The sequence below is a fragment of the Nanorana parkeri genome, unplaced genomic scaffold, assembly GCF_000935625.1.
Source record: "Nanorana parkeri isolate BGI_ZX_2015 unplaced genomic scaffold, ASM93562v1 scaffold94, whole genome shotgun sequence".
Lineage (NCBI taxonomy): Eukaryota > Metazoa > Chordata > Amphibia > Anura > Dicroglossidae > Nanorana > Nanorana parkeri.
Window position 1 is genome coordinate 1,300,913 of NW_017306362.1, and position 26,975 is coordinate 1,327,887.

A 26,975-nucleotide genomic window follows, 5' to 3' on the forward strand; every position below is an offset into this window, starting at 1 on the left:
GGGGGGGGGTTTGGAGTGAGGAAGGTAATTCTTCGTCCCTTCCAGTGTGGCCACTTGGACAGGAAGTAAATGCGAAACTTAGAAAAACAATCTTGGCTGGAGCTGGACTTTAAAAATGCACAAAGGTGTAAAAACAAATGTATCCATCTTGTTATAAATAATCTCCACAATCTTATCTTCTTACCAATACTCCCAAATACAAATCCTCCTCCATGGATGAACACAACTCCCTTTCTGTCCCCAGCAGAGGGCAGTCTGGGCTGGTAGAGTCTCACCGGCACGCCTTCAAATGTCAAGTTTTTCATGCTGAGCTCCGGGTCGTTCTCCAGTCTCCGCTTACCCAGCTGGACCATAAAACGAAAGAGTGTGATCTCGCGGCATATTCCAAATCTCTCCAGCGTCTTCCCCTAATCCAAGGAGAGACACATGCAAAAAATAAAAACTGGAAAACCTCCCTATAACCTGCAAGGTATTGTATTTATCTATAAAAGAGGACATGTTTTCTAGTTGCCTGGCTCTCACGCTGATCCTTTGGCTTCAGTTTTCCAAATTGGGGGGGGGGGCAGTCAGCAATACCAACAGAAGTTGATTTTTCAATCGACTTATGACAAACGAGTCGGGTGGAAAACTGTCAGCCAATCAGATGCAGTCACTGTTCGGGTATACTGCATCTCCCCTGCATTAGCCGGCAGGGGAGATTCCTTCATCCAGGATGCTTATATATTACTATGAACGATAAAAATCGTAAGGCGTATGACCAGTGTAGTGTATTTCCACAGCTCTGCTCTCTGCACAGGCTGTGTGCAGTGCATTGATGATGTCACTGCTACATTTACAAGGTAATAACTTTGTTGCCAAGGCATTTGATGCATACAAAGTGGATTTTTATCTTTCGTGGTAGGGATCCCCGATACTGATACTAGTATCGGTGCCGATACCGAGTACTCGTACTTGCCCAAATGTTCTGATACTTACCACAATACTGGAACTTATGGTCATATAGAGACTTCCTCTGACCGGCAGTGCCGCAAGGAAACATGGAGCCGGCTTCCAGGACAATCAGGAAGCCGGGTTGCAAGTAATTACCTGCCTCCCGGCTTTCTAATTGTTCGGGAAGCCGGCTCCATGCTCCCGGCAGTACCATCAGTATTCGGCAGGATATCAGTACTCGTACTCGATACTGTAAAACTGGTATTGGTGCATTTCTACTTTGTGCCTATTAAGGGATATATTTCAATGAAAGTTTTTGTGCCCGGAGTACAGCTTTCAGCAGCTTTGCACAATGAATATTAACATCCAGTCGTCAAACAAAATACATTTTACTATTGCCAGATTTACTCTCTCTGCTGCCCCCAAGGCCAGGTTCCTCAATGCACCCCCCTCAATGTTGCTCTCTTGCCTCTGTATTTACACTGAGCAGAGCGGAGAATGGCTGTTCTCCGCTCTGCTTCCCGCTCTCTATCCTGAATGAATGTGCCATGGTCCCTGTTCCCCCAGAAGAGCGGGGGACCCTGAAAACCACGGCGGGGAGGGAGGCGGCCAGCTGGGAGAGGCAGCCAGCTGGGGGGGGGGCAGGCCATGGACTCTATCCCAAATGAATGTGCCATGGTCCCGGGTACCCTTAGAAGATCAGGGGACCTCAAAAACCAGGGCGGGCAGCGAGGAGAGGCAGCCAGGTGAGGTGGGGGTGGACCAAAGAGGGCAGGCAGTGGGGGGGATGGAGCTGCACGAGTAGTACAAGTGATCTTGGCAACATTGCAAGGATCACTTGTACTAAAACACTGGCTTCCCGCTCTACATTTAGCCCTGCTTGCCCGAAGCAGGGCTGAACGTAGGAAAAGACTACCCGCCCGACAGCTGTGCCACCCCTCTACTCCCTGCCGCCCTGAGGCCAGGCCTTGGTGGCCTTGTAGGAAATCCGTTACAGTCCATGTACCCATTGCACTCCTTACCGCTGATCCATAGTAATAGGTTGGGTGCATCAGTAGTCGATGGATGGCCACCGCCCGAATAGTATAAGCAATTATGGAAACCGGCACTCCAAAGTAGAATAACGTCTATTGACGTTCATGCAACAATACACTTATTGCAACGTTTCGGGGTCACACAGGATCCCCTTCATCAGGCAGAACCTCACGCTTGTTCTGCCTGATGAAGGGGATCCTGTGTGACCCCGAAACGTTGCAATAAGTGTATTGTTGCATGAACATCAATAAATAGACATTATTCTACTTTGGAGTGCCGGTGTCCATAATTGCTTGTGGGAAATCCGGCCCTGACTACGGCCATTTCTAATGCCCGGAACCCTTCACTTTAAAACACAACTCAGACTAAAGTGAACTTTTTGTAAATTGTTTGAACTAAAAATGTAATGGTTTTACTGGAAAGTGCTTAACCTATATCTGTTATTGAAGCAAGATGAATGACACAATAACAATCAATCATTACCATCATTGACTCACCAGAATTGTTAACCCCGTGGATACTATGTGAATCCTCCGAAGCTCCGCTGGATTCGCAATCCCAGGTGGATACTCAGCTTTTGAACTTTCGAGGTAAGTGGTACCCAAAAACAGCAGAATACAAAGTAACAAGGAAATCCCTATCACAAGCAGCAGCATGGCTTCCACTGTGGTGTGACTTTCAGGATCAGTGCCGCTGTTGTAACATTACACTTTGTGCTTCCTGGATCCACTCACAATGGCTGCCACCTTGCAGCTGTAGATGTGAACTGCAATAAGAAACAAACAACTCTTCCAATGCTCGTGCACGTGAGCAATTTTCTAGCAAATTCAACCGTTTTCAACCAACCTTTGATCACAAAAATAATAAAAAAAACAGTCAAAGCAATCTGACAACATCCCTGCCATATAAAAGTATCAGTCATTGCCCTTGGGTTGCCCTGCTCCTTTGACGTCTTTTGCATGTGGAAGTGGTTTGCATGGCTGGAAAGTTGGAAATGTAAAACACTGAGCGTCTCACAATGTGCATTAAAAGCTACAGTAAGTCAGATAGAGTCCATCTCATTTTCTGGCTAGAGGACGTCCAGAATCATCTAGCACTTTCCTCCGCAGCCTGACTGTGCCCGGCCCACCCCTTTCATTCATTGGATTTCGGTTCTTTCAATCACAGAGGCTCACCATCACATGTGCACATCACCTAGAGCGCTCTGCATGTAAATACAGCCTACCTAGGAACACCCACTCCTCCAGACTGACATCCACCCATCATAGCATTTTCATATTTACATAACCTTTCCCAAGAGCCAGCCCTCTGCTTGCATCAGAGCTCTAGGGACAAGTACCGAGGCAGGGTGCTGTGATGTTTTCAGGAAGCTATGTACAGCACCCTGCTGGTCCCTACATGGACGGTTAGGGTTACAGGGAGGGTTAGTGTTAGGATTACAGGGAGGGTAAGTGTTAGGATTACAGGGAGGGTTAGTGTTAGCGTTACAGGGAGGGCTAGTGTTAGGGTAAAGGAAGGGTCAGTGTTACAGGGAGAGTTAGTGTTAGGATTACAATGAGGGTTAGTGTTAGGGATACAGGGAGGGTTAGTGTTAGGGTTACAGGATGGGTTAGTGCTAGAGTTACAAGAAGAGTTAGTGTTAGTGTTACAGGGAGGGCTAATGTGTGGATTACAAAGAAGGTTAGTGTTAGGATTACAAGGAGGGTTAGTGTTAGGATTACAGGGAGGGTTAGCGTTAGGATTACAGGTAGGGTTAGGATTAAAGGAAGGGTTAGTGTTATGATTTTAAGGAGGGTTAGTGTTAGGATTACAAGGAGGGTTAGTGTTAGGGTTACAGGATGGGTTAGCGTTAGGACTACAGGATGGGTTAGTGTTAGGACTACAGGGTGGGTTAGTGTTAGGATTACAGGGATGGTTAGTAAGAGAGTAACAGGAATGGTTGGCATTACACAGAGAGCTAGCTTTAGAGTTATAAGAAGGGCTAGGGCTAAAAAGTGTTAGTGTGATGGGGGAATATTGTTGAAATTACAATAGGGGTTAATGTTGCAGTTACACAGTAGGAAGGGTTAGAGTTACAGGGAGGGTTAGGCATAGATGAACAATTAGTGTCAGAGTTATAAGGATATTACCTGAAGAGATGGAATTAGGCTACATTAGGTGTTAGGGTTACATGGAGGGTTGGTATGAGGGTTAGTCTTATAATTACAGATAGGGTAAGTGTTGGAGTACAGTTACAGTGAGGGTTAGTGGTAAGGTTAGGACTACAGGAAGCATCAGGTATAACTAGTCCATAGGGTCAGGCGTCCCTGTCTGCACCAGAAACTCCCACCTCTACAGCTAATGTAAGGCATTTAAAAGCACATTGAATGATTAATAGATGTGGAACTTCCTTTTTATTTCGTTTGCACCATTTCATGTTTACATTTATGTTCAGAACACAAGTATACATCAGGCATCCCTTATAAAGCTAACAAAACTGTCCACAGCCCGTTTCCCCGATTCACAATCCCACTGATCGCAAAAGCTGATGATTCCATGGAAGCCATCTTTAATATGGTGCCAAGTGACCGACACCCCATTGTCTTCCAGGCGTTTCTTGTAGAGTATGCCTTCATCGCGGAGAACGTCAAACTCACATGTTAAGATATAAGCTTTTGGTAGTAGGCGAAACACAGAGTCCTCAGCTACCAGCGGGGAGCACGGAGGTTCAAAAAGTTGCTTGACTTTTTCATAGACGTTTTTGTCAAAGGCAGACATGGTGTGTGGCTTGTACCCCGTGACCTTGAACTCATCTGGGATATTATCAGCACTTAGCCACTTAGAGAATTTCTTCCTCAGATCAGGAGGGACATGGCTACCATTTTGTACTTTTTTATGTAAGGTGGTCTGAACCCCTTCTCCTAGATAATTTAGCATGTAGAACAGGGCTTTGTCTATGAGTAAGAGAGGCACGCCGCTGTTTTGTTGGTAAGAAGGTAAGTTGAAGTCAATCATTTGGACCACGGGGTATATTAGCACCTGAGCCAGAGGTTTGGGAATATCTTTTCTTGTCACAAGAGCTTGCGCCACACCAGCCGTGAGGTTTCCACCTGCGCTGTCCCCACAGATTACAACAGAAGAGGGATTAACACCGTAATCCTGTGCAGTCTTCAGGAAGTAGATTGTAGCATTCAGGCAATCTTCAAATGCTGCGGGGTACAGGTGTTCTGGTGCAAGTCGATACCTAAAAGAAAATTTCGGGATTTATGACGGGTCTATAAAAAGAATTAACAAGTATTTAGATCAGGGGTAGGCAACCTTGGCACTCCAACTACAAATCATCCTCTGGGAGTCATGCCTGTGGTTGTCAGAGTCCTGCACTGCCTCATGGGACTTGTAGTTCCACAACAGCTGGAATGTCAAAGTTGTCTACCTTTGATTTAAATGTATTTTGAGCTGAAAAATAAGTAATTCACATCAGTTTTTAAAACCTTTCAAGTGAATCTAGCATAAGAAATCATTTTCATTTTATTGTATGCATGCTAAGTGTCAAACTTCCAGGTATTTTATTACCTCTTTTAGAGCTCATAGCACTCCCCAGACTTTGCCTTCGTCTGCTTTTTCTCTGCAGAAGGGCGGCATTAACTTTGTTCAGGCATCATGCAGGGTCAGCATTGCACTGCGATGCCAGCTCAGGTTAGGTTCCCACCTAGGCGACTGAGCTGGCGAGTGGTTTTCACGCTATTGTAATGCGTTTTCTTTTGCGAGACTGTTCTTTGAAAACCGTGCGGTTGTCGCACGGTTTTCAATGCATAGAGATGTCTATGGGACCCAAACCGCGCAACGACTGCACGAAAATCGCTCCTGTACCTTTTTGCCCGACAGACGATTTAGTCCGTGTGGGTGAACAGCCTCCATTAGGGTCGGTGCACACCTAGGCGACAGGTGTCGTCAATGTGTGAACCGATCGCACTGTGGGTGCCATTCTTTTCTAATGCACATAAGAATAGTACGGACAGCGCTCTCGGATTGGGCCGGGGGAATGGGATACTGTAGCTCTACCTCGCCTGCAGCCCTGGGAGACAGGAGGAGTGCCTGCACTTGTGGAACCAAAAAACAAACGTGAGGGCGCAAGGCTAGAGGGACTATGAAACTAATTAAAACAAAGTGAGGGAAGCAAGAAATTCCAGAATACTGGATTTCACACCAGGCTTACCGGCTCCTCCTGCCAACCCCTACAATACTACAGGACAGTACTGACATAGGGGGTCTAGGGGAGGAACCACTGAACACTGTGGGAGACCTGAAGATCTGAGCACCGTGAGGGACTAGGGTGGTGGGGAACCATCAGACCTGAGCACAGCCAGGAAGCAGGAGATCTGGGCATTGTAGGGGACCAGGAGATCTGGACACTGTGGGGACCATCAGACCTGAGCACTGCCAGGAACCAGGAGATCTGGGCATTGTAGGGGACCAGGAGATCTGAACACTGTGGGGGACCATCAGACCTGAGCACTGCCAGGAAGCAGGAGATCTGGGCATTGTCGGGGACCAGGAGATCTGAACACTGTGGGGGACCATCAGACCTGAGCACTGCCAGGAACCAGGAGATCTGGGCATTGTAAGGGACCAGGAGATCTGAACACTGTGGGGGACCATCAGATCTGGGCATTGCTAGGAGCCAGGAGATTTGAGCATGGCCAAGGAAATCTGAGCAGTGTGAGGGACCAAGAGATCTGAGTAGTGTGGGGGACCAGGAGATCTGAAGCACTGCCGGAGACCAGGAGATCTGTGTGTTGTGTTCCACTTCCTTCAGAGCTCTGAAGCAATGAAAATGTAAGCCGAAAAAAAATAGGAAGAGAGCCCGGTCATGTGACCTGTTAGGTAACTGGCCTCTGTGCCATTACATGCAGCATTTAGCAGAGAGAACTTCATGACACACCTCAGGCTCCACACCTTAGCCTGCATTTTATGAATGGACAGAAAAATTAAGGTCGCTTTGTGGGCTAACTTTGCAATGTATAACAAAGACTGGATAGTGGTATCAGCCCTTGGCTGAATACACTGCTTGATACCAGCATTGAAACGTGTGGCTCGGATTGATCGACCTGCCCTCAAGCATCGACGGCAGTGATAAAATCTTTTGAATGGATTAGTGAATCCTATGTATGTAAGATTGTTTGTGATCCCTCCGTCCGATGGATACATCAGCCATTCATGTGAAATCGAGTACATCTTAAAGCCCAAAATCTTCCGGTACAAAGAGTTATTGCTGACATAGATTTACAGTATCAATAGTGTGTCTCTGTGACTGACTTTCTATCAATCGGGTCTCGTGGTCCAGGAATCGACCTGCTAATCGATTCAATGAAATATTATTTACTGTATAGTTAGTGGTCTATTTTTGATTACCGGGATTGCCGGTGGATACCTGGATACATTCCTACTTGTTTCGACTTTATGCACTGTAGCGGATCTTGCACATGGGATCAAAGACATTAGCCCAGTACATTTATAATATTCCCCAAGGTGGACATTTTGGGTAATCCTTCAGGAGTGAGTGGATGCTAATGAATGATATGACAACGTTGTACATATTTAAGGTTTTTTGGGATGTGGTGCAATATATTTTAGTGCAATTACTGTGTCAATAAATTCATTTTAATTTTTCTACACATGGTCTGAAGTAACTTTCTGTGGTCAGCACACTTCTATGTGTGCGGACTTTCCTTTTTTTCTGGATAGTGGTATCTGCTCTCTGCTATAACTATTCCCCCTAAATGTCATTTATTTAGACTTTACATATACTTTAAAATGAGACTCAATGGTGCAGCTATAAGGGCACAGATAATACATTGTAACCAACAGGGGAAAATGACAGCTGGCATCTTAAACTGGACTCTCACCCATTACTTGCAGAGTTACTCAGACAGAACTCCATGACATGAAAAATGACAGAAGGCAACATTTTCTCTTTTGCTTACCAATATCTCCAACCTTGAAGCCTCCTCCATGAAAGAACATAACTCCTTTTCTGCCTCCGGCAGAGGACTCTCTGGGCTGGTAAACTCTCACAGGCACACCTTCAAATTTCAAGTTCTTCGTGAAGAGTTCCGGGTCATCTACTGATTTTATCGGATTCAGTTTTGCCAAAAGGCCTATAAGACCATCCTCAGACCAAACTCCAAGCTTTTCAATTGTCTTCCCCTAGTCAGTGGAAACGTCATTATAAACAAGTTAGAGGAAAGAATTGCTTTCTGGAGCTCCTGAATGCTATTCGGAAATTCGGACTCCATTCGGGTCTTGGAGCATCAGCTTTAGTAGTATGTTGTATATATAATTAGTATTCTGTAGCATTCAATTTTGTTTTTAAAGGAAATTCGGACGTAAACCCAAATTTCGGAGACGGAAATCCAGATTCGGACACATTTGGATGCATTAGGATTCGGAAATTCGGATGTGTCCGAATGTCCGAATTTTGGAGTTTTGATTTGATTTGCAAATGGCACATGTCTAACACACACTAATATTAGTTCAGATGAAACTGTCTTTCTGCTGGAAATGATTTTTCAGCTGGACCCAGACTTTGGCTCAGTTCCAATCTAGCTTTTTACATTTTTTTATGCTTTATGAACCTTTAAGTCCTCCCTGCCATAATTCCCATCTCTGTTCATGTCCATCTGAGAGTTTTGGGTGTTCCTGCCAACCTGTGAGTGTCCCATCTACTTTTATTACATTCTCCATGATATTAAAAAAAAAAAAAAATCCTAACAGGGACAGTCAGTGACTCTCCAAATGACCACATTTTGCAGACCCAGGAACCTCACCAGAAGAGTCCATAAGAGATATAAAAAAAAACTCTTCGGTGGTTTAATGTTTTGGCGTCCAAAACTGACATTGCTGATTTGGGAGGACAGGCACTTTTAAGATCACCATAGGGAACTCACCAGGACTGAAAAAACAGTCACAAGTCCATGGAGTTTTCGAAGCTCTGTGCGACATGCAATCCCTGTTGGAAATTCAGCTGTAGAGAATTCATGGTAAACAGTGCCCACAAAGAGCAGGGTGCAGAGCAAGAGGAAAACCCCTATCACAAGCAGCAACATTGTTCCCACTGTCCTTAGCTTTCAGGATCACTGTAGCTGTCCTCGACGCTGAACAGACAGTAAACTTTAGACTTTGTTTCCGGAATAATCCAAGAATGATCGCCACCTAGCAACTGTGCAAAAGTATTGCAAGTTATTCCCCCACTGCTATAGATTAAAGTAGAATTAAACACTTCTAGCAAGCAGTAGATATATGCAAAAACATTTAAAAAATGAAAAGGTTATCACAAAGGTAATTACTTACCTGTGTCAGTGCCGCTCGTTCCCGTCTGAAGATCTGGAGCTTCTTGAGCGGCCGAGCAGAAATTTTGTCTAATGTCACTTTGCAGAGGCATCCCGAGGCCGCCGTGTCATCAACGCACATGATTGACGCCTGCCGGTGGCCATCTTGGTGAAGGACGCCGGTAGAGAGAGGAGGGGACATTCACCCGGTGGGATGAGGTATGCCGCCGGGTCCCCTCCTCTCTCCTGACACTGTCGGGCTCTCAGTCCATGACCGAGTGCCTGACTTTTTAGAGGGGGTCACCCCTCCAATGGGGTCACCCGGGTGCGGGCCGCACCCCCTTGTGCCGCCACTGTCATTTTGCTGCAACGAATATTCGTCCAGAAACGGAAATTCGTACAGACTAACGCTAACGAATTTCTTCCGAAATTTTCATTATCAGAAATTTGGATTCATTTCCATTCATCATTTCTGTCATACGGAGATTCTGATATATCCGAATAACGAATCTTTCCGAAACGAATTGCACATGTCTACTTTCTTTCTCTCTTTCTTTCCTTCTGTCAGGTTTTTGTTTTGCCATCTGTGTCCCATTGGGGAGATGTCCCATTTCTTCCTATCCAATAGCCACAACAGCAAGTGAGAGGAGAGTACTCCAAAGAAAGGAAATCCCTGTCTGTCCCCATTGGTAGATTGGGTTTCAATTTTAACACAAGGACACAGCAAATACAATTGATGTCTATTTTCCACGTTCACATCAAACCATTGCATTGAGGAGAAATGTACTTGTGCTGCATTTTTATGTCAGTGCTCACCTAAGTCCGCATAAAACTGTGGCCGCCATGCTCTCCTCCCAAACCAATCAGTTGCGGGGAGACGCATTCTCCGTCCTGTAGCTATATGTAACAAAGGGACAGGGGATGCCCCCATCGCAACTGCCTCTACTGATTGGTTTGGGAGGAGGGGTGGTGGTCAGAGTGTTCAGCAGGCTTGGGTGAACACCAAGCCCACGCTTTTTTCTACATGTGACCAGTACAGCAGTCATTTTGGGAGGAATGTTTGAAAGAAAATGAAGTGATGTCAGAGGAAATATTAAGGAAAAAGAGAAAAAATGCAATTCAATGTGCGGCAAAATGCATTAAAAACACACATCAAAGCTCTTTAATGCACGCTAATGCATGCATTTTCATGTAAAGCGGAATTCCAGGACAAACAAATATTGCCTTAGTACAAGAGTCATGTGTATTCTTACTTGAATCTCGGTTACAGGGAGAGTGCATGTTGGGGTTACAGGGAGGAATACTGTTACATGGAGTGTTAGAGTTGCAGGGAGAGTTTAGTTAGTTAGGTTAGTGGTAAGGTCACAGGGAGAGCTAGAGATGACGTTACATGGAGGGTGAGTGTTAGTATTACAGGGAGGTTTAGGGTTAGGGTTATAGAAATGGTTAGAGTTACAAGGAGAGTTAGGATTAAAGTTATTGGAAAGGCTACTGGGATGGTTACTGTTACAGGAATGGTTAGGTTTAAAGATACAGGGAGAATTAGAGACACAGAGGGTTAGGATTACAGGAAGTGTTAGTGTTAAGGTTACATTAGGGGTTAAGATCACATGGAGGGTTGATATTAAGGTTAGTGTTATAATTATAAAAAGGGTTAGTGTTGGGGTACAGTGACAATGAGGGTTGGTGGCAGGTTTAGGGCTACAGGAAGCATCAGGTATAACTAGGTCCTTATTGTAGGGCATGTACTGTAAACTCCCACATCTGAAGCTAATGTAAGGCATTTAAAACCACACTGAATGATTCGTAGATGTTGAACTTCCTTTCTATTGGGTCATCATACCATTTTATTATACAGATGTTTACATTTATGTTCAGAACACAAGTATACATCAGGCATCCCTTATAAAGCTAACAAAACTGTCCACAGCCCGTTTCCCCGATTCACAATCCCACTGATCGCAAAAGCTGATGATTCCATGGAAGCCATCTTTAATATGGTGCCAAGTGACCGACACCCCATTGTCTTCCAGGCGTTTCTTGTAGAGTATGCTTTCATCGCGGAGAACGTCAAACTCACATGTTAAGATATAAGCTTTTGGTAGCAGGCGAAACACAGAGTCCTCAGCTACCAGCGGGGAGCACGGAGGTTCAAAAATCTGCTTGACTTTTTCATAGACGTTTTTGTCAAAGTCAGACATGGTGTGTGGCTTGTACCCCGTGACCTTGAACTCATCTGGGATATTATCAGCACTTAGCCACTTAGAGAATTTCTTCCTCAGATCAGGAGGGACATGGCTACCATTTTGTACTTTATTATGTAAGGTGGTCTGAACCCCTTCTCCTAGATAATTTAGCATGTAGAACAGGGCTTTGTCTATGAGTAAGAGAGGCACGCCGCTGTTTTGTTGGTAAGAAGGTAAGTTGAAGTCAATCATTTGGACCACGGGGTATATTAGCACCTGAGCCAGAGGTTTGGGAATATCTTTTCTTGTCACAAGAGCTTGCGCCACACCAGCCGTGAGGTTTCCACCTGCGCTGTCCCCACAGATTACAACAGAAGAGGGATTGACGCCGTAATCCTGTGCAGTCTTCAGGAAGTGGATTGTAGCATTCAGGCAATCTTCAAATGCTGCGGGGTACAGGTGCTTTGGTGCAAGTCGATACCTAAAAGAAAATGTCGGGATTTATGACGGGTCTAAAAAGGATTAACAGTCCTGCACTGCCTCATGGGACTTGTAGTTCCACAACAGCTGGAATGTCAAAGTTGTCTACCTTTGATTTAAATGTATTTTGAGCTGAAAAATAAGTAATTCACATCAGTTTTTAAAACCTTTCAAGTGAATCTAGCATAAGAAATCATTTTCATTTTATTGTATGCATGCTAAGTGTCAAACTTCCAGGTATTTTATTACCTCTTTTAGAGCTCATAGCACTCCCCAGACTTTGCCTTCGTCTGCTTTTTCTCTGCAGAAGGGCGGCATTAACTTTGTTCAGGCATCATGCAGGGTCAGCATTGCACTGCGATGCCAGCTCAGGTTAGGTTCCCACCTAGGCGACTGAGCTGGCGAGTGGTTTTCACGCGATTGTCATGCGTTTTCTTTTGCGAGACTGTTCTTTGAAAACCGCACGGTTTTCAATGCATAGAGATGTCTATGGGACCCAAACCGCGCAACGACTGCCCGAAAATCGCTCCTGTACCTTTTTGCCCAACAGACGATTTAGTCCGTGTGGGTGAACAGCCTCCATTAGGGTCGGTGCACACCTAGGCGACAGGTGTCATCAATGTGTGAACCGATCGCACTGTGGGTGCCATTATTTTCTAATGGCACCCCAGTCACGCCGGGCAGATCACGCGGTTTCCCGTCGCGATTTCGCCCGTGTTTCTGAACACAGCTTTTTTTCTCAAAAAAAAATGTACATGTACTTTTTTTCTGCGATTGCCGCGTGGATGTCACCCCATTGAAATCAATGGGGCCGCGCGGCAATAGCTGCCTGCATTGTGCAGGACTGTGCGATCCCGGATGGGGTCCTGCGCCGGGCCTAAACTTCAATGTGAATCTGTGTTTTGTGCGATATTGCACGACTCAAAACGTGCAATAAATCACCTAGCTGTGAACCTAGCCTTAGAGATTCCAAGTGTCTGACACACATCAGCCCTCGGCTCTCACCTTGTCATTTGCTACAAAGATACAATGTAGCAGCCACTGAGGAAAAGAAGACTGAGGAAATGCTTCCTTCTGCCTGCAGGAGACTGATGGCATCATTGCAATATAGGCAAAGTCATTCACTGGAGTGCAAGGACTGCTTTTAAAATCAAAAGGTAGAGTTTTGATGAAAAATTATACTGTTGCTTATGACATGTATTTATGCAGCCTTGTAAAGTCACTAAGAGGTTTACTTTGATCCTCTGGATCATGAAGGAAACAGTCATCCCAGAAATTCCTTTTCTTGCCTTCAGACTCCAGTTTAGGATGTTTCTAGATATGCTGGGAGATATAATTCCAATGTTCTGGCTCTGTCCCTGCGACCTCCTCTCAGTGGAAACTGCTTACTCATTTCCAGAGAACATCAGTCAGATGGTCAGATCACCTCACCTGGTGCATTTTGATTCTAAGGAAAAGTGGTTGTACCACCCAAGATACTCCACAACTGGGAAGCTCCTCACTTGATCCCTCCATCACAGAGAGTAAGTCTACCAATTCTGCTGCTCACACCTGAGGATTTTTATGACTGGTATAATTGCAACCATATAATAAAACTCACATTAAAGCAATTTGTACAAAATGTTCACATAATACTTCTTTGATGTGCCATATTTAATAGTATTGGGTGATTACAGGATTCATGTATTTAAATAGCAACAAGATTAGAGAGGAACCATAACTGCTTACCCAACTGACACCACCACCACCACTCCAGCCTTCTTTGATATTTGTCGGCAAAGTTTGTCGTAGAGATCTATAATAAATACATTTTAAAAAATGAGGGCATTGAGACAAGGTGTTGATATTGAATCTGTCATCATCCTTTCTGCTGGTGTAAATAAAAACAAAAAAAAGAGTAAATACTTACCTCCCTTGCCACCGGCCCCACCATTGTGATAAAGAGAAATTACCATCTGAAGTCTCTTCAGAAAATGAAATTCCAGAATACTGGATTTCACACCAGGCTTACCGACTCCTCCTGCCAACCCCTACAATACTACAGGACACAGTACTGACATAGGGGGTCTAGGGGAGGAACCACTGAACACTGTGGGAGACCTGAAGATCTGAGCACCGTGAGGGACTAGGGTGGTGGGGAACCATCAGACCTGAGCACAGCCAGGAAGCAGGAGATCTGGGCATTGTAGGGGACCAGGAGATCTGAACACTATGGGGGACCATCAGACCTGAGCACTGCCAGGAAGCAGGAGATCTGGGCACTGTAGGGGACCAGGAGATCTGAACACTGTGGGGGACCAGGAGATCTGAACACTGTGGGGGACCATCAGACCTGAGCACTGCCAGGAACCAGGAGATCTGGGCATTGTAAGGGACCAGGAGATCTGAACACTGTGGGGGACCATCAGATCTGGGCATTGCTAGGAGCCAGGAGATTTGAGCATGGCCAAGGAAATCTGAGCAGTGTGAGGGACCAAGAGATCTGAGTAGTGTGGGGGACCAGGAGATCTGAAGCACTGCCGGAGACCAGGAGATCTGTGTGTTGTGTTCCACTTCCTTCAGAGCTCTGAAGCAATGAAAATGTAAGCCGAAAAAAAATAGGAAGAGAGCCCGGTCATGTGACCTGTTAGGTAACTGACCTCTGTGCCATTACAAGCAGAGAGAACTTCATGACACATCTCAGGCTCCACACCTTAGCCTGCATTTTATGAATGGACAGAAAAATGAAGGCCACTTTGTGGGCTAACTTTGCAATGTATAAAAAAGACTGGATAGTGGTATCAGCCCTTGGCTGAATACACTGCTTGATACCAGCATTGAAACGTGTGGCTCGGATTGATCGACCTGCCCTCAAGCATCGACGGCAGTGATAAAATCTTTTGAATGGATTAGTGAATCCTATGTATGTAAGATTGTTTGTGATCCCTCCGTCCGATGGATACATCAGCCATTCATGTGAAATCGAGTACATCTTAAAGCCCAAAATCTTCCGGTACAAAGAGTTATTGCTGACATAGATTTACAGTATCAATAGTGTGTCTCTGTGACTGACTTTCTATCAATCGGGTCTCGTGGTCCAGGAATCGACCTGCTAATCGATTCAATGAAATATTATTTACTGTATAGTTAGTGGTCTATTTTTAATTACCGGGATTGCCGTTGGATACCTGGATACATTCCTACTTGTTTCGACTTTATGAACTGTAGCGGATCTTGTACATGGGATCAAAGACATTAGCCCAGTACAAGGTGGACATTTTTGGTAACCCTTCAGAAGTGAGTGGATGCTAATGAATGATATGACAACGTTGTAAATTTTTAAGGGTTTTTGGGATGTGGTGCAATATATTTGAGTGCAATTACTGTGTCAATAAATTAGTTTTCATTTTTCTACACATGGTCTGAAGTAACTTTCTGTGGTCAGCACACTTCTATGTGTGCGGACTTTCCTTTTTTTCTGGATAGTGGTATCAGGAACTCTGCCCCTGACTACATCTCCAACCTCATCTCAAAATATCACCCAAACAGCCCTCTCCGCTCCTCTCAAGAACTCCTGCTCTCTAGCTCTCTAATTACCTCCTCCCATGCTTGCCTCCAGGACTTCTCCAGAGTGTACCCCATCCCCTGGAACTCCTTACCCCAAATTGTCTGCCTATCTCCTTACGCTGCCCACCTTTAGGCGATCCTTAAAAAACCATCTGTTCAGGGAAGCCTATCTTATCCCACCATAACTGCCTTTTACTTCCTCCAATAACTCAATCTAAACAATTATTAGGTTTTGTATCACTTGCCCCTCCTACTAGATTGCAAGCTCTCACGAGCAGGGCCCTCCTAACCCTATTGTACTGAAACTGTATTGTATTGTAACTGTACTGTCTCCCCCATTTTGTAAAGCCCTGCACAAACTGTTGGCGCTATATGAATCCTGTATAATAATATTAAAGCTGAGGCTTCCAGACCTGAATGTCATTCGGGAGTCCGAATTTCCGAATAGCATTCAAGAGCTTGAGAAAGCAATTAGTGTCTGGGAGCCATATACATACATTAGGGATGCACCGATACCGGTATTTTGGTGCCGAGTATGAGTACCGATAATTTTTTCCAGTACTCGCTGATACCAATTACCAAGTACCGGAAGTCCCATTCAGGAAGCCAGGTGGCGTGTAATGACTCGCCACCTGGCTTCCTGATTAACAAGAAAGTCTGTCCCCTCTCACCTCAGCATGTCCAGCCTGTCACCCCCCGGGGCCTCTCCAGCCAGAAGCGGCCTTCCTCCGGTACCCAGCCGAAGCCCTCTTGCTGGCCAATCATGGAAGCCGGGCACCGTGTAATGACGCGGCGCCCTGCTTTCTGATTGGCCGGGAGACCGGCTCCATGCTCCCTCGTCATGAGATGATGAGGGAGCATGAAGCCGGCTTCCCGGGCCAATCAGAATGCCGGGCGCTGCGTCATTACACGGCCCCCGGCTTCCTGATTGGCCAGCTTTCCGACCAGTCAGGATTGGCCGGGAAGTCGGCTCCATACTCTCTCATCACAAGTGACGAGAGAGCATGGAGCTGCTTCCCGGCCAATCAGGAAACCGGGCAGCGTGTAATGATGTGCTGCCCGGCTTCCTGATACAGGAAGTATCGGGCTAGGCATCGGAGCATTTGCGCGAGTACGAGTACTTGCCCAAATACTCAGTATCGGCAACGATATCTATACTAGTATTGGCATCGGTGCATCCCTAACATACATAATATTAAAGGAGAACTATGGGGTCAGGGCTTTTCCCCATAGTTCTCCTTAGGGTAACGGGAGGACACAAATTAGCATCCTCCCGTTACCCTAAGCTCAGTATACCGCGAGCTACAGCTGTGTCGAGATCCGCCCAGCTGCGTGATTGACAGCTGGCTCTTCCTATCTAGAGGCAGAGCCAGCTGTACCCGCCCCCTCCCCCGTCCGTTCCGCCAGTCAGCGCTGGCGGATCGGAGCGGGGAATCCAGCCGCTCCCCTGTCACGGCAGACAGCCGTGACAGGATCGAGAGATGAGCGAACGCCGGTATATGTTCGCTCACCTCCCGATCTACTGAGCCGACCTGTGACAGTCTCATTGTCACAGGTCGGCTACAACTATGAAGTGAGTGAAAAGCACTCACCTCATAGTTCTCCTTTAAAGCTGAGGCTTCGGGTCTTGGAGCATCAGCTTTAGTAGTATGTTGTATATATAATTAGTATTCTGTAGCATTCAATTTTGTTTTTAACGGAAATTCGGATGTAAACCCAAATTTAGGAGACGGAAATTCAGATTCGGACACATTTGGATGCATTAGGATTTGGAAATTCGGATGTGTCCGAATGTCCGAATTTTGGAGTTTTGATTTGATTTGCAAATGGCACATGTCTAACACACACTAATATTAGTTCAGATGAAACTGTCTTTCTGCTGGAAATGATTTTTCAGCTGGACCCAGACTTTGGCTCAGTTCCAATCTAGCTTTTTACATTTTTTTATGCTTTATGAACCTTTAAGTCCTCCCTGCCATAATTCCCATCTCTGTTCATGTCCATCTGAGAGTTTTGGGTGTTCCTGCCAACCTGTGAGTGTCCCATCTACTTTTATTACATTCTCCATGATATTAAAAAAAAAAAAAAAATCCTAACAGGGACAGTCAGTGACTCTCCAAATGACCACATTTTGCAGACCCAGGAACCTCACCAGAAGAGTCCATAAGAGATATTTAAAAAAAACTCTTCGGTGGTTTAATGTTTTGGCGTTCAAAACTGAAATTGCTGATTTGGGAGGACAGGCACTTTTAAGATCACATTCACCATAGGGAACTCACCAGGACTGAAAAAACAGTCAGAAGTCCATGAAATCTTCGAAGCTCTGTGCGACATGCAATCCCTGGTGGAAATTCAGCTTTAGAGAATTCATGGTAAACAGCGCCCACAAAGAGCAGGGTGCAGAGCAAGAGGAAAGCCCCTATCACAAGCAGCAACATTGTTCCCACTGTCCTTAGCTTTCAGGATCACTGCAGCTGTCCTCATCGCTGAACAGACAATAAACTTTAGACTTTGTTCTGGAATAATCCAAGAATGATCGCCACCTAGCAACTGTGCAAAAGTATTGCAAGTTATTCCCCCACTGCTATAGATTAAAGTAGAATTAAACACTTCTAGCAAGCAGTAGATATATGCAAAAACATTTAAAAAAATGAAAAAGTTACCACAAAGGTCATTACTTACCTGTGTCAGTGCTGCTCGTTCCCGTCTGAAGATCTGGAGCTTCTTGAGCGGCCGAGCAGAATGATGGGACGGGCGCATGCGCAGAGATCATTGGCGGGGAGAAGAGGAGAAACTCAGTGGAGCTGAATGCATGCAGCCATGAGCGTGCACGTCGGACAGACACCATGGGACCCGAGGAGTGTGCTCTAGATAAGAGACCGGCACAGCACAGAAGGGATTGCTGAATACAAGTGGAAGGAAGAAGATGATCGGCTCAAGAGGCATCATTTAAGGTAAGTCCTTAAAGCAGCATGGGGGGGGGGGGATAATTGTGACTTTAATGTCATTTTAAGTGTTCTCTGTGATAGGCAAGGATCTCCATCCAGATTAGAGATGGGCTGCCGGTTCAAATCGAACGTAAGTTCGACTCGAACATTGCCTGGGACGTTCGCGGTCTGTTCGACTGCAAACACTAAAAAAAAAAAAATGCATATTTTTAAATTCTGTCTAATGTCACTTTGCAGGGGCATCCCGAGGCCGGGTGTCACCCCGCCGTGTCGTCAATGCACATGCGCGTGACGTCACCTCGCGCGTGCAATCTGATTGACGCCTGCCGGTGGCCATATTGGTCAAGGACACCGGCAGAGAGAGGAGGGGACATTCACCCGGTGGGATGAGATATGCCGCCGGGTCCCCTCTTCTCTCCTGACACTGTCACGCTCTCAGTCCATGACCGAGTGCCTGACTTTTTAGAGGGGGTCACCCCTCCAATGGGGTCACCCGGGTGCGGGCCGCACCCCCTTGTGCCGCCACTGTCATTTTGCTGCAACGAATATTCGTCCAGAAACGGAAATTTGTACAGACTAACGCTAACGAATTTCTTCCGAAATTTTCATTATCAGAAATTCGGATTCATTTTCATTCGTCATTTCTGTCATTCAGAGATTCGGATATATCGAAATAACGAATCGTTCTCTCTTTCTTACCCTCTTTCTTTCTGTCAGGTTTTAGTTTTGCCATCTGTGTCCCATTGGGGAGATGTCCCATCTCTTCCTAGCCAATAGCCACAACAGCAAGTGAGAGGAGAGTACTCCAAAGAAAGGAAATCCCTGTCTGTCCCCATTGGTAGATTGGGTTTCAATTTTAACACAAGGACACAGTTAATACAATTGATGTCTATTTTCCACGTTCACATAAAACCATTGCATTGAGGAGAAATGTACTTTTGCTGCATTTTTATGTCAGTGCTCGCCTAAGTTCGCTTAAAACTGTGACTGCCATGCTCTCCTCCCAAACCAATCAGTTGCGGGGAGACGCATTCCCCGTCCTGCAGCTATATTTAACAAAGGGACAGGGAATGCCCCCATCGCAACTGCCTCTACTGATTGGGTTGGGAAGAGGGGGTGGTGGTCAGAGTTTTCAGCAGGCTTGGGTGAACACCAAGCCCAGGCTTTTCTCAAGATGTGACCAGTACAGCAGACATTTTGGGAGGAATGTTTGTTAGAGAGGAAGAAAACGAAGTGATGTCAGAGAAAATATTAAGGAAAAAAAGGAAAAAATGCAATTCAAAGTGCAGCAAAATGTATTGAAAACACACATCAAAGCTGTTTAATGCACGCTAATGTATGCTTTTTCATGTAAAGCAGAATTCCGAGTCATGTGTATTCTTACTTGAATCTCGGTTACAGGGAGAGTACGTGTTGGGATTACAGGGATGATTAGTGTTACATGGAGTGTTAGAGTTGCAGGGAGAGTTTAGTTAGTTAGGTTAGTGGTAAGGTTACAGGGAGAGCTAGTGTTGAGTTTACATGGAGGGTTAGTGTTAGGATTACAGGGAGGGTTAGTGTTCGGGTAATAGATTCCAGGAAGTGTTAGGGTTACATTAGGGGTTAAGATTACATGGAGGGTTGATATAAAGATTAATGTTATAATTACAGTTACAGTGAGGGTTGGTGGCAGGGTTAGGGCTACAGGAAGCATGAAGTATAACTAGGTCCTTATTGTAGGGCATGCACTGTAAACGCCCAGCTCTAAACCTGCAGGTGTCTCCAGGCAGTCAGTTGTAGTCTGGGACTTGAGCACCTCCAGGTTGCACTGTGATGCTGGAACCAGGACCTGCAGCTCCGGGGCTCACCTGCAGGTGTCTGTGCAATTAATCACCACCTGGTGTTACCTGGGAGGGTATTTAATCCCTCCCTGCAGTGGGGATTTTGCCACAGTATTGTCGCCATTTCCTGCATCCTGTTTCCTGTGACCTGATTCCTGTATCCTGGTGCCCCCTTGTACCCTGACCATTACTCAGTGGCTCCCCTTGTATTGCCTTGCTCCCCAGGTTTCACTTGCCCTTTTGTATGTGACTGTATTTGCATTTAGTTAGCTATTATTACTTGCTTGTGGTCATTTGTTTTCGGTGAGTTGAATAAACTGTGTGCTCATAAACATTGTCTGGTGTGGTCACGCATTTGGTCCTCCTGTGTGGGTACCTGCATGCGGTGCGGGGACACCCGAGCACGGTATCCTGACAGTCATCATACCATTTTATTATACGGATGTTTACATTTATGTTCAGAACACAAGTATACATCAGGCATCCCTTATAAAACTAACAAAACTGTTCACAGCCCGTTTCCCCGATTCACAATCCCACTGATCGTAGAAGCTGATGATTCCATGGAAGCCATCTTTAATATGGTGCCAAGTGACCGACACCCCATTGTCTTCCAGGCGTTTCTTGTAGAGTATGCCTTCATCGCGGAGAACGTCAAACTCACATGTTAAGATATAAGCTTTTGGTAGTAGGCGAAACACAGAGTCCTCAGCTACCAGCGGGGAGCACGGAGGTTCAAAAAGTTGCTTGACTTTTTCATAGACGTTTTTGTCAAAGGCAGACATGGTGTGTGGCTTGTACCCCGTGACCTTGAACTCATCTGGGATATTATCAGCACTTAGCCACTTAGAGAATTTCTTCCTCAGATCAGGAGGGACATGGCTACCATTTTGTATTTTTTTTTTATGTCAGACCGAACCTTTTCTCCCATATAATTTAGCACAATATATGGGACTTGTTCTCGGACTAATAGAGGCGCGCTGCTGTGTTGTTGGTAGGAAGGTAAGTTGAAATCAATGAATTGGACTGGGGGGTATATTAGCACCTGAGCCAGAGGTTTTGGAATACCCTTCCTTGTCACAAGAGCTTGCGCCACACCAGCCGTGAGATTTCCACCTGCGCTGTCCCCACAGATTACAACAGAAGAGGGATTAACACCATAGTCCTGTGCAGTCTTCAAGAAGTGGATTGTAGCATTCAGGCAATCTTCAAATCCTGCGGGGTACTTGTGTTCTGGTGCAAGTCGATACCTAAAAGAAATGTGAGGGCTCATGACCATGGTCTAAGAACAGAATTAAAGAAGTCCAGGAATTTAAAAACTTACCCTTGCAGCGGGGCTACTCCTGCATTGCAAAGGTTAAGTGCTCATTTTGGTCGAGGGTACGTTTTTTAAGTTCTTTTTTAACAAATATTTCAGGGATAGGTAACCTTGGCACTCCAGCTGTGGTGAAGCTGCAAATCGTATCATGCCACTGCCTCTGGGAGTCATGCCTGTGGCTTCTTGCAATGCCTCATGGGTTCCTCATGTAGTTCCACAACAGCTGGAGTGCGAGATTCCCTACCCTTGATTTAGGTGTATTTTGAGTTGTAAAATAAGTCATTAACATCAGTTTTTAAACCCTTTCAAGTAGGGAAGCACCGATACCGGTTTTTCATTATCGAGTACGAGTGCCATTTTTTTCCCGTACTCGCCGATACCGAATACCGATACCGGAAGTCCCATTAAGGGAGCCAGGTGGTGTGTAATGGCCAATCAGAAAGCCGGGGGGGTGTGTAATGACTCGCCATCCGGCTTCCTGATTGGCCGTCTTTCCGACCAATCAGGAAGCTAGGCGGCGAGAGATTACACGCTGCCCGGCTTTTTGATTGGCCGGGGAGCCGGCTCCATGCTCCCTCGTCACCAAGTGATGAGGGATCATGAGGTCGGCTTCCTGGCCAATCAGGAAGCAAGGCAGCCTGTAATGACTCGCTACCTGGCTTCCTGATACCGGAAGCTCAGGTATGGGGCTAGGCATTGGAGCATTTGGGCAAGTACAAGTACTCGCCCAAATACTCTGCATCGGCACCGATACTAGTATCAGTATTGGCGCATCCCTACTTTCAAGTTATCACTCTTTCACTGAGGGAAAAGAGACTGAGCAAACACTTCCTCTTGCCTGCTGGAGATTGATGGCATCATCTCAGCCTAGGCAAAGTCCCTCACTGGAGCTTAAAGGAGAACTATGAGGTGAGTGAATTACACTCATCCCCATAGTTAGAGCCGACGTGTGACATTGAAATTGTCACAGGTTGGCTCTATTGACCAGGAAGTAAGCGAAAACATATTGCCGTTCTCTCACTTCCCGATCCTCTCACTGCCGACAGCGGGGATTCCCCCTTCTCCAATCCTCCAGCACTGACTGGAGGGATGGATGGGCATAGCTGGCTTTGCCTCTAGATAGACAGAGCCTGCTGATCTCGACAGTATTATCGGGCTCCGTCCCTGCTGCTGCGCTCTCAGCATATAGCGGATTATAGCCCACTATATACTCAATTTTGGGTCACTGGAGGACGATAGTATATGTCCTCCCGTGACTCTAACGAGAACTATGGGATAAAAAGGTTGTCCCATAGTTCTCTTTTAAGGACTGCTTTTAATATTGAACAATTATACTCTTGCTTATGTCATGTCAGAAATATGTTTCTGCAGTCTTGGAAAAAAAATTAATGATCCTCTGGTAATCATGAAGGAAACAGATTTAAGGGCCACCCTAGGCACCCCTTTTTTGGCTGCAGACTCCAGTCCAAGTTGTTTCCAGGTAAGTTTGGACATATAATTATTTTAGTATGTTCTCATTCTGTCCCTTTGACCACCTCCCAGTTAAATGTTCTTACTCAGTTCAAGAGAACATCATTATAAGATGCTCAAATACAAAAAAAACCTCACCTGGCACATTTTGAATCTAAGGAAAAGTGGATGTACCTCAGGACACTACTCAACTGGCAGAGTCTTAACTTGATTCCTCCATCTCAGAGAGTAAAGCTGCCCATACACCTTACAACCATCGCACGACTTTTGTTGTGCGATGGTTGTAAGGTGATTCAAATTCCATACGAACTGCCCATCTTGGACAGGCAGATCGTTCTTGCGATCATCGCAAGCCCATCCCGCTGAGGGGAGGGCTTGCCGATGATTGCAATGCTGAGCGGGCAGTGTGCGCTTGCGAAAACCGGCCAGTGCGGCTTTTGTCTTGCGATCGTGCTACCAACCCACCGAAAATCGTACAATTTTCGGCGGCTTTACTAGGGTGCTCGTAAGACAAAAGTTGTGCAACCGTACAGTAAGTGCGGTCGCACGCTGCCCAAACAGCTGCGGGATCACCCACGATTATCGGATGATAATCGTCAGGTGTATGGGCACCTTAAGCCTGCCAAGCACGTGGAGGAACCTGCTTACACCTGAGGATTTTGTCACTGGTCATAATTCTAACCATATGATAACACTCACATGAAAGCAATTTTCACATAATACTTACGTGAAGACATATACTATATATTTTATGTATCCTTGTGTGATTAGAGGATTCTTGTGTTTGAATAGCAATAGAAGAAATTAAAGAGAAATCAAGACTGCTTACCCAACTGACACCACCACAGCTCCAGCCTTCTTTGATATGTGGTGGCAAAGTCTGTCATCGATATCTTAAATATCTTAAATAAATAAATAAGGACACTAAGATAAGGTGGTGATGTTTACCTGTCATCATCCTTCCACCTGGTTCCACCTGGTTAAAATAAAAACGATCAATTGAATAATGTTGCTAAGAACTAAAGAATTAAAATTTGTATCAGGATCTCTAATCTTAAAGTAACTCTGTAAGAAAAATGCAAAGCAAAGTAAATACTTACCTCTCCTTCCACCTGCACCAAAGAATGCCATTTTGAGAAAAAGAAAAATTGCCACCTGAAGGCTCTTCAGAAACTGAAAATTCCAGGATTTTTTATTCTCCTTATCCCTTGTGGCGCTTACTGGCTCCTCATGCCAACTGCTACATTACTATAGGACACAATATTGACAAAGGGGTCGGTGGAAGGAACCACTCAGAACTTTAGCGATGAGCGATGAGGTCTGAGCACTATGTGCAACCAGGGGATCTGACCACTTCGAGGGACCAGGAGATTTGAGCACTGCCATGGACCAGGAGATCTGAGTACTGTGGGGGACCAGGAGATCTGAGCACTGCAGGGGAGAAGGAGATATGAGCACTGTGGGGGACAAGGAGATCTGAGCACTGTGGGGGACCAGGAGATTTGAGCACTGTGGGGGACCAGGAGATATGAGCACTACGGAGGACTAGGAGATCTGAACACTGTGGGAGGCCAGGAGATGTGTACACGGCAGAGGACCAGGATATCTGTGCACTGATGGGGACCAGGAGATCTAAACACTGCCAGGAATCAGGAGATCTGAGAACTGCCAAGGATTGTCAAAGAGCAGAAGATCTGAGCACTGTAAGGGACCAGGAGATTCACTTTCATTTTTGCAACGGAACTGTTTAAAAGTGGAACTTTGATGTAGAAGAAAACTTGCTAGCAGGAAGGCTTTTGTTGCAGAAGAACCTCTGTATGTCACTTTGGCAATATGACCTGTCAATGTCCTAAAAATGGACTCTCACCCATTACTGCAGCGTTAAGCAGAGACATGAAAAATAACAGTTAGCATCTAACTGTGGCAGGAAACATTTTCTCTTTTGCTTACCACTATCTCCAAATATGAAGCCTCCTCCATGAAAGAACATCACTCCTTTTCTGCCTCCAGCAGAGGACTCTCTGGGCTGGTAAACTCTCACAGGTACGCCTTCAAATTTCAAAATCTTTATGAAGAGCTCCGGATCATCTACTGAACATATCGGATACAGGTTTCCCAAAAGGCGAAGAACACCAAGCTCGGACCAAACTCCAAGTTTTTCAAGGGTGCTCCCCTAGTTAGGGAAAAAAAGTATAAACAAGTTAGAGGAATGCAATCGTAGTTACAAGTCAAAGGAAAAAAATATCTTGGAGGTTTTAATTTTTTGGGGGTCTTGTATTGAAGCAATATAAATAAATGTATTGGTTCTCCAAATATTGTGCGGATCATACAATATCAGTACCTGACCTAAAAAAGGCTCATTTGGCTGAATGGGCACAAATTCCTACAGACACACTCCAAACTCTTACGGAAAATCCTTCCCAAAAGAATGGAGGGGCATTCTATGCTTTTGGAACAGAGCACCCAACCCAAGTTGATATAGGTGTAATGGCCAGGTCTCTTCACACTTTTATCCAGAAGTTCAGTTAGGGGAAAGTTCAGATGTGCCAGGGTTTGGACTTTTCACACTGGAAATATTACCAGACTTTTAAAAAAGGAGTCTAGGATTCAGTATAACGGAACCTTATAATAAGATGGATGTTTACAGAATCTTTGAGAAGCTGCACGTATTTTACAAGTAGACAGAGCCCACAGCAGTTGAAAAACAGATTTTCATTTTTTCTGGCAAGTGAATCATGGCACATGATCTGAGGTTGCCCAATCAGACTGTAGCTTTTCGGTGGCTGCGCGGCAATGTTCAAAAATGCTTTGCTCTCCCAGGTGACAAGACCTGTTGTTCCACAAAGCAACTGAGGTGTGCTAAGGTCTGCCAATGTAAACACACATTTGGAATAACATAAGTACAGCTAAAACTTTCATTACGCTGGAAACTATTATTAGCTCAGATTAAATTTAGCTTTATACATTTTTATGTTTTGTAAACCTTTATGTCCTCCTTGACATAAGTCTGAACTCATCCATCTGGGAGTTTTGGGTGTTCCGGCCTAGCTCATTTTATTACATTCTCCATGATATAAAAAAATGTATAAAAAACTACTAACAGAGGCAGTGGGAGACCCTCCAAATAGCCACAGAAGGTTTACAGACCCAGGAACCTCACCAGAAGAGTCCATAAGAGATATATATATAAAAAAAAAACTTTTCAGTGGTTTAAAGTTTCGGCGTCCCCCAAACACTGAAATATTTGCTTTGGGTAGAGCAGCACTTTAAGATCACCATAGGGAACTCACCAGGACTGAAAAAACAGTCACAAGTCCATGGAGTTTTCGAAGCTCTGTGCGACATGCAATCCCTGTTGGAAATTCAGCTGTAGAGAATTCATGGTAAACAGTGCCCACAAAGAGCAGGGTGCAGAGCAAGAGGAAAACCCCTATCACAAGCAGCAACATTGCTCCCACTGTCCTTAGCTTTCAGGATCACTGCCGCTGTCCTCGACCCTGAACAAACAATAAACTTTAGACTTTTTATTTCCGGGATTATCAAAGAATGATCGCCACCTAGCAACTATAAAACACTATTGCAGCTTATTCCCCCACTGCTATAGGATAAGTGTCTGTCATAGCCAAGGATCTCCATCCAGATACATGACTCCAATATGTGGTGCTAGGTTGCTTCCTTCCTTCTTTTCAAAATGTTAAAACAAAAGGATAAAAATACATTTAAAACGAAGTTCAATGTGCAGTAAAACTCATTTAAAAAACACACGCTAAAGCACTTTAACCTCCCTGGCGGTCTGATTTTTTATTTTTGTTTTCCTTTTTTTATTCTATTTTTCCCCCGTTATTTTTATTTTTAAAATTCCCGCCGGTTTCGCCCCCTTGCGACGCGGACGCTCGCAAGGGACAGAACCTGGAAGACGTATGCCGGCATCGGCC

General features: G+C 45.2%; 3 protein-coding genes across 3 annotated transcripts in view; all 3 read right to left on the reverse strand.

Annotated features, from left to right (window-relative positions):
- Nucleotides 1-2,658, reverse strand: part of LOC108783924 (arylacetamide deacetylase-like 4) — a 7,210-nt gene extending 4,552 nt beyond the window's left edge. The window contains exons 1-2 of the mRNA XM_018552635.1: nt 2,463-2,658; nt 185-407 (exon numbers count right to left, since the gene is read on the reverse strand). Of these exons, the coding sequence (XP_018408137.1) occupies nt 185-407; nt 2,463-2,621 (382 nt within the window). The 5' untranslated portion in view covers nt 2,622-2,658. The remainder of the gene's footprint in view (nt 1-184; nt 408-2,462) is intronic.
- A 1,755-nt stretch (nt 2,659-4,413) lies between these two features.
- Nucleotides 4,414-9,414, reverse strand: LOC108783925 (arylacetamide deacetylase-like 4). The gene is made up of 4 exons (XM_018552636.1): nt 9,295-9,414; nt 7,942-8,151; nt 6,375-6,589; nt 4,414-5,188 (listed from the first exon to the last, which is right to left on the reverse strand). The coding sequence occupies exons 1-4, from the start codon at nt 9,412-9,414 to the stop codon at nt 4,414-4,416; spliced, it is 1,320 nt and encodes a 439-aa protein (XP_018408138.1).
- Nucleotides 9,415-11,137: 1,723 nt separating this feature from the next.
- On the reverse strand, nt 11,138-26,526 carry LOC108783955 (arylacetamide deacetylase-like 4). The gene is made up of 4 exons (XM_018552675.1): nt 26,331-26,526; nt 24,991-25,213; nt 13,667-13,733; nt 11,138-11,939 (listed from the first exon to the last, which is right to left on the reverse strand). The coding sequence occupies exons 1-4, from the start codon at nt 26,487-26,489 to the stop codon at nt 11,165-11,167; spliced, it is 1,224 nt and encodes a 407-aa protein (XP_018408177.1). The 5' UTR covers nt 26,490-26,526; the 3' UTR covers nt 11,138-11,164.
- Between the last annotated feature and the right edge of the window lie 449 nt (nt 26,527-26,975).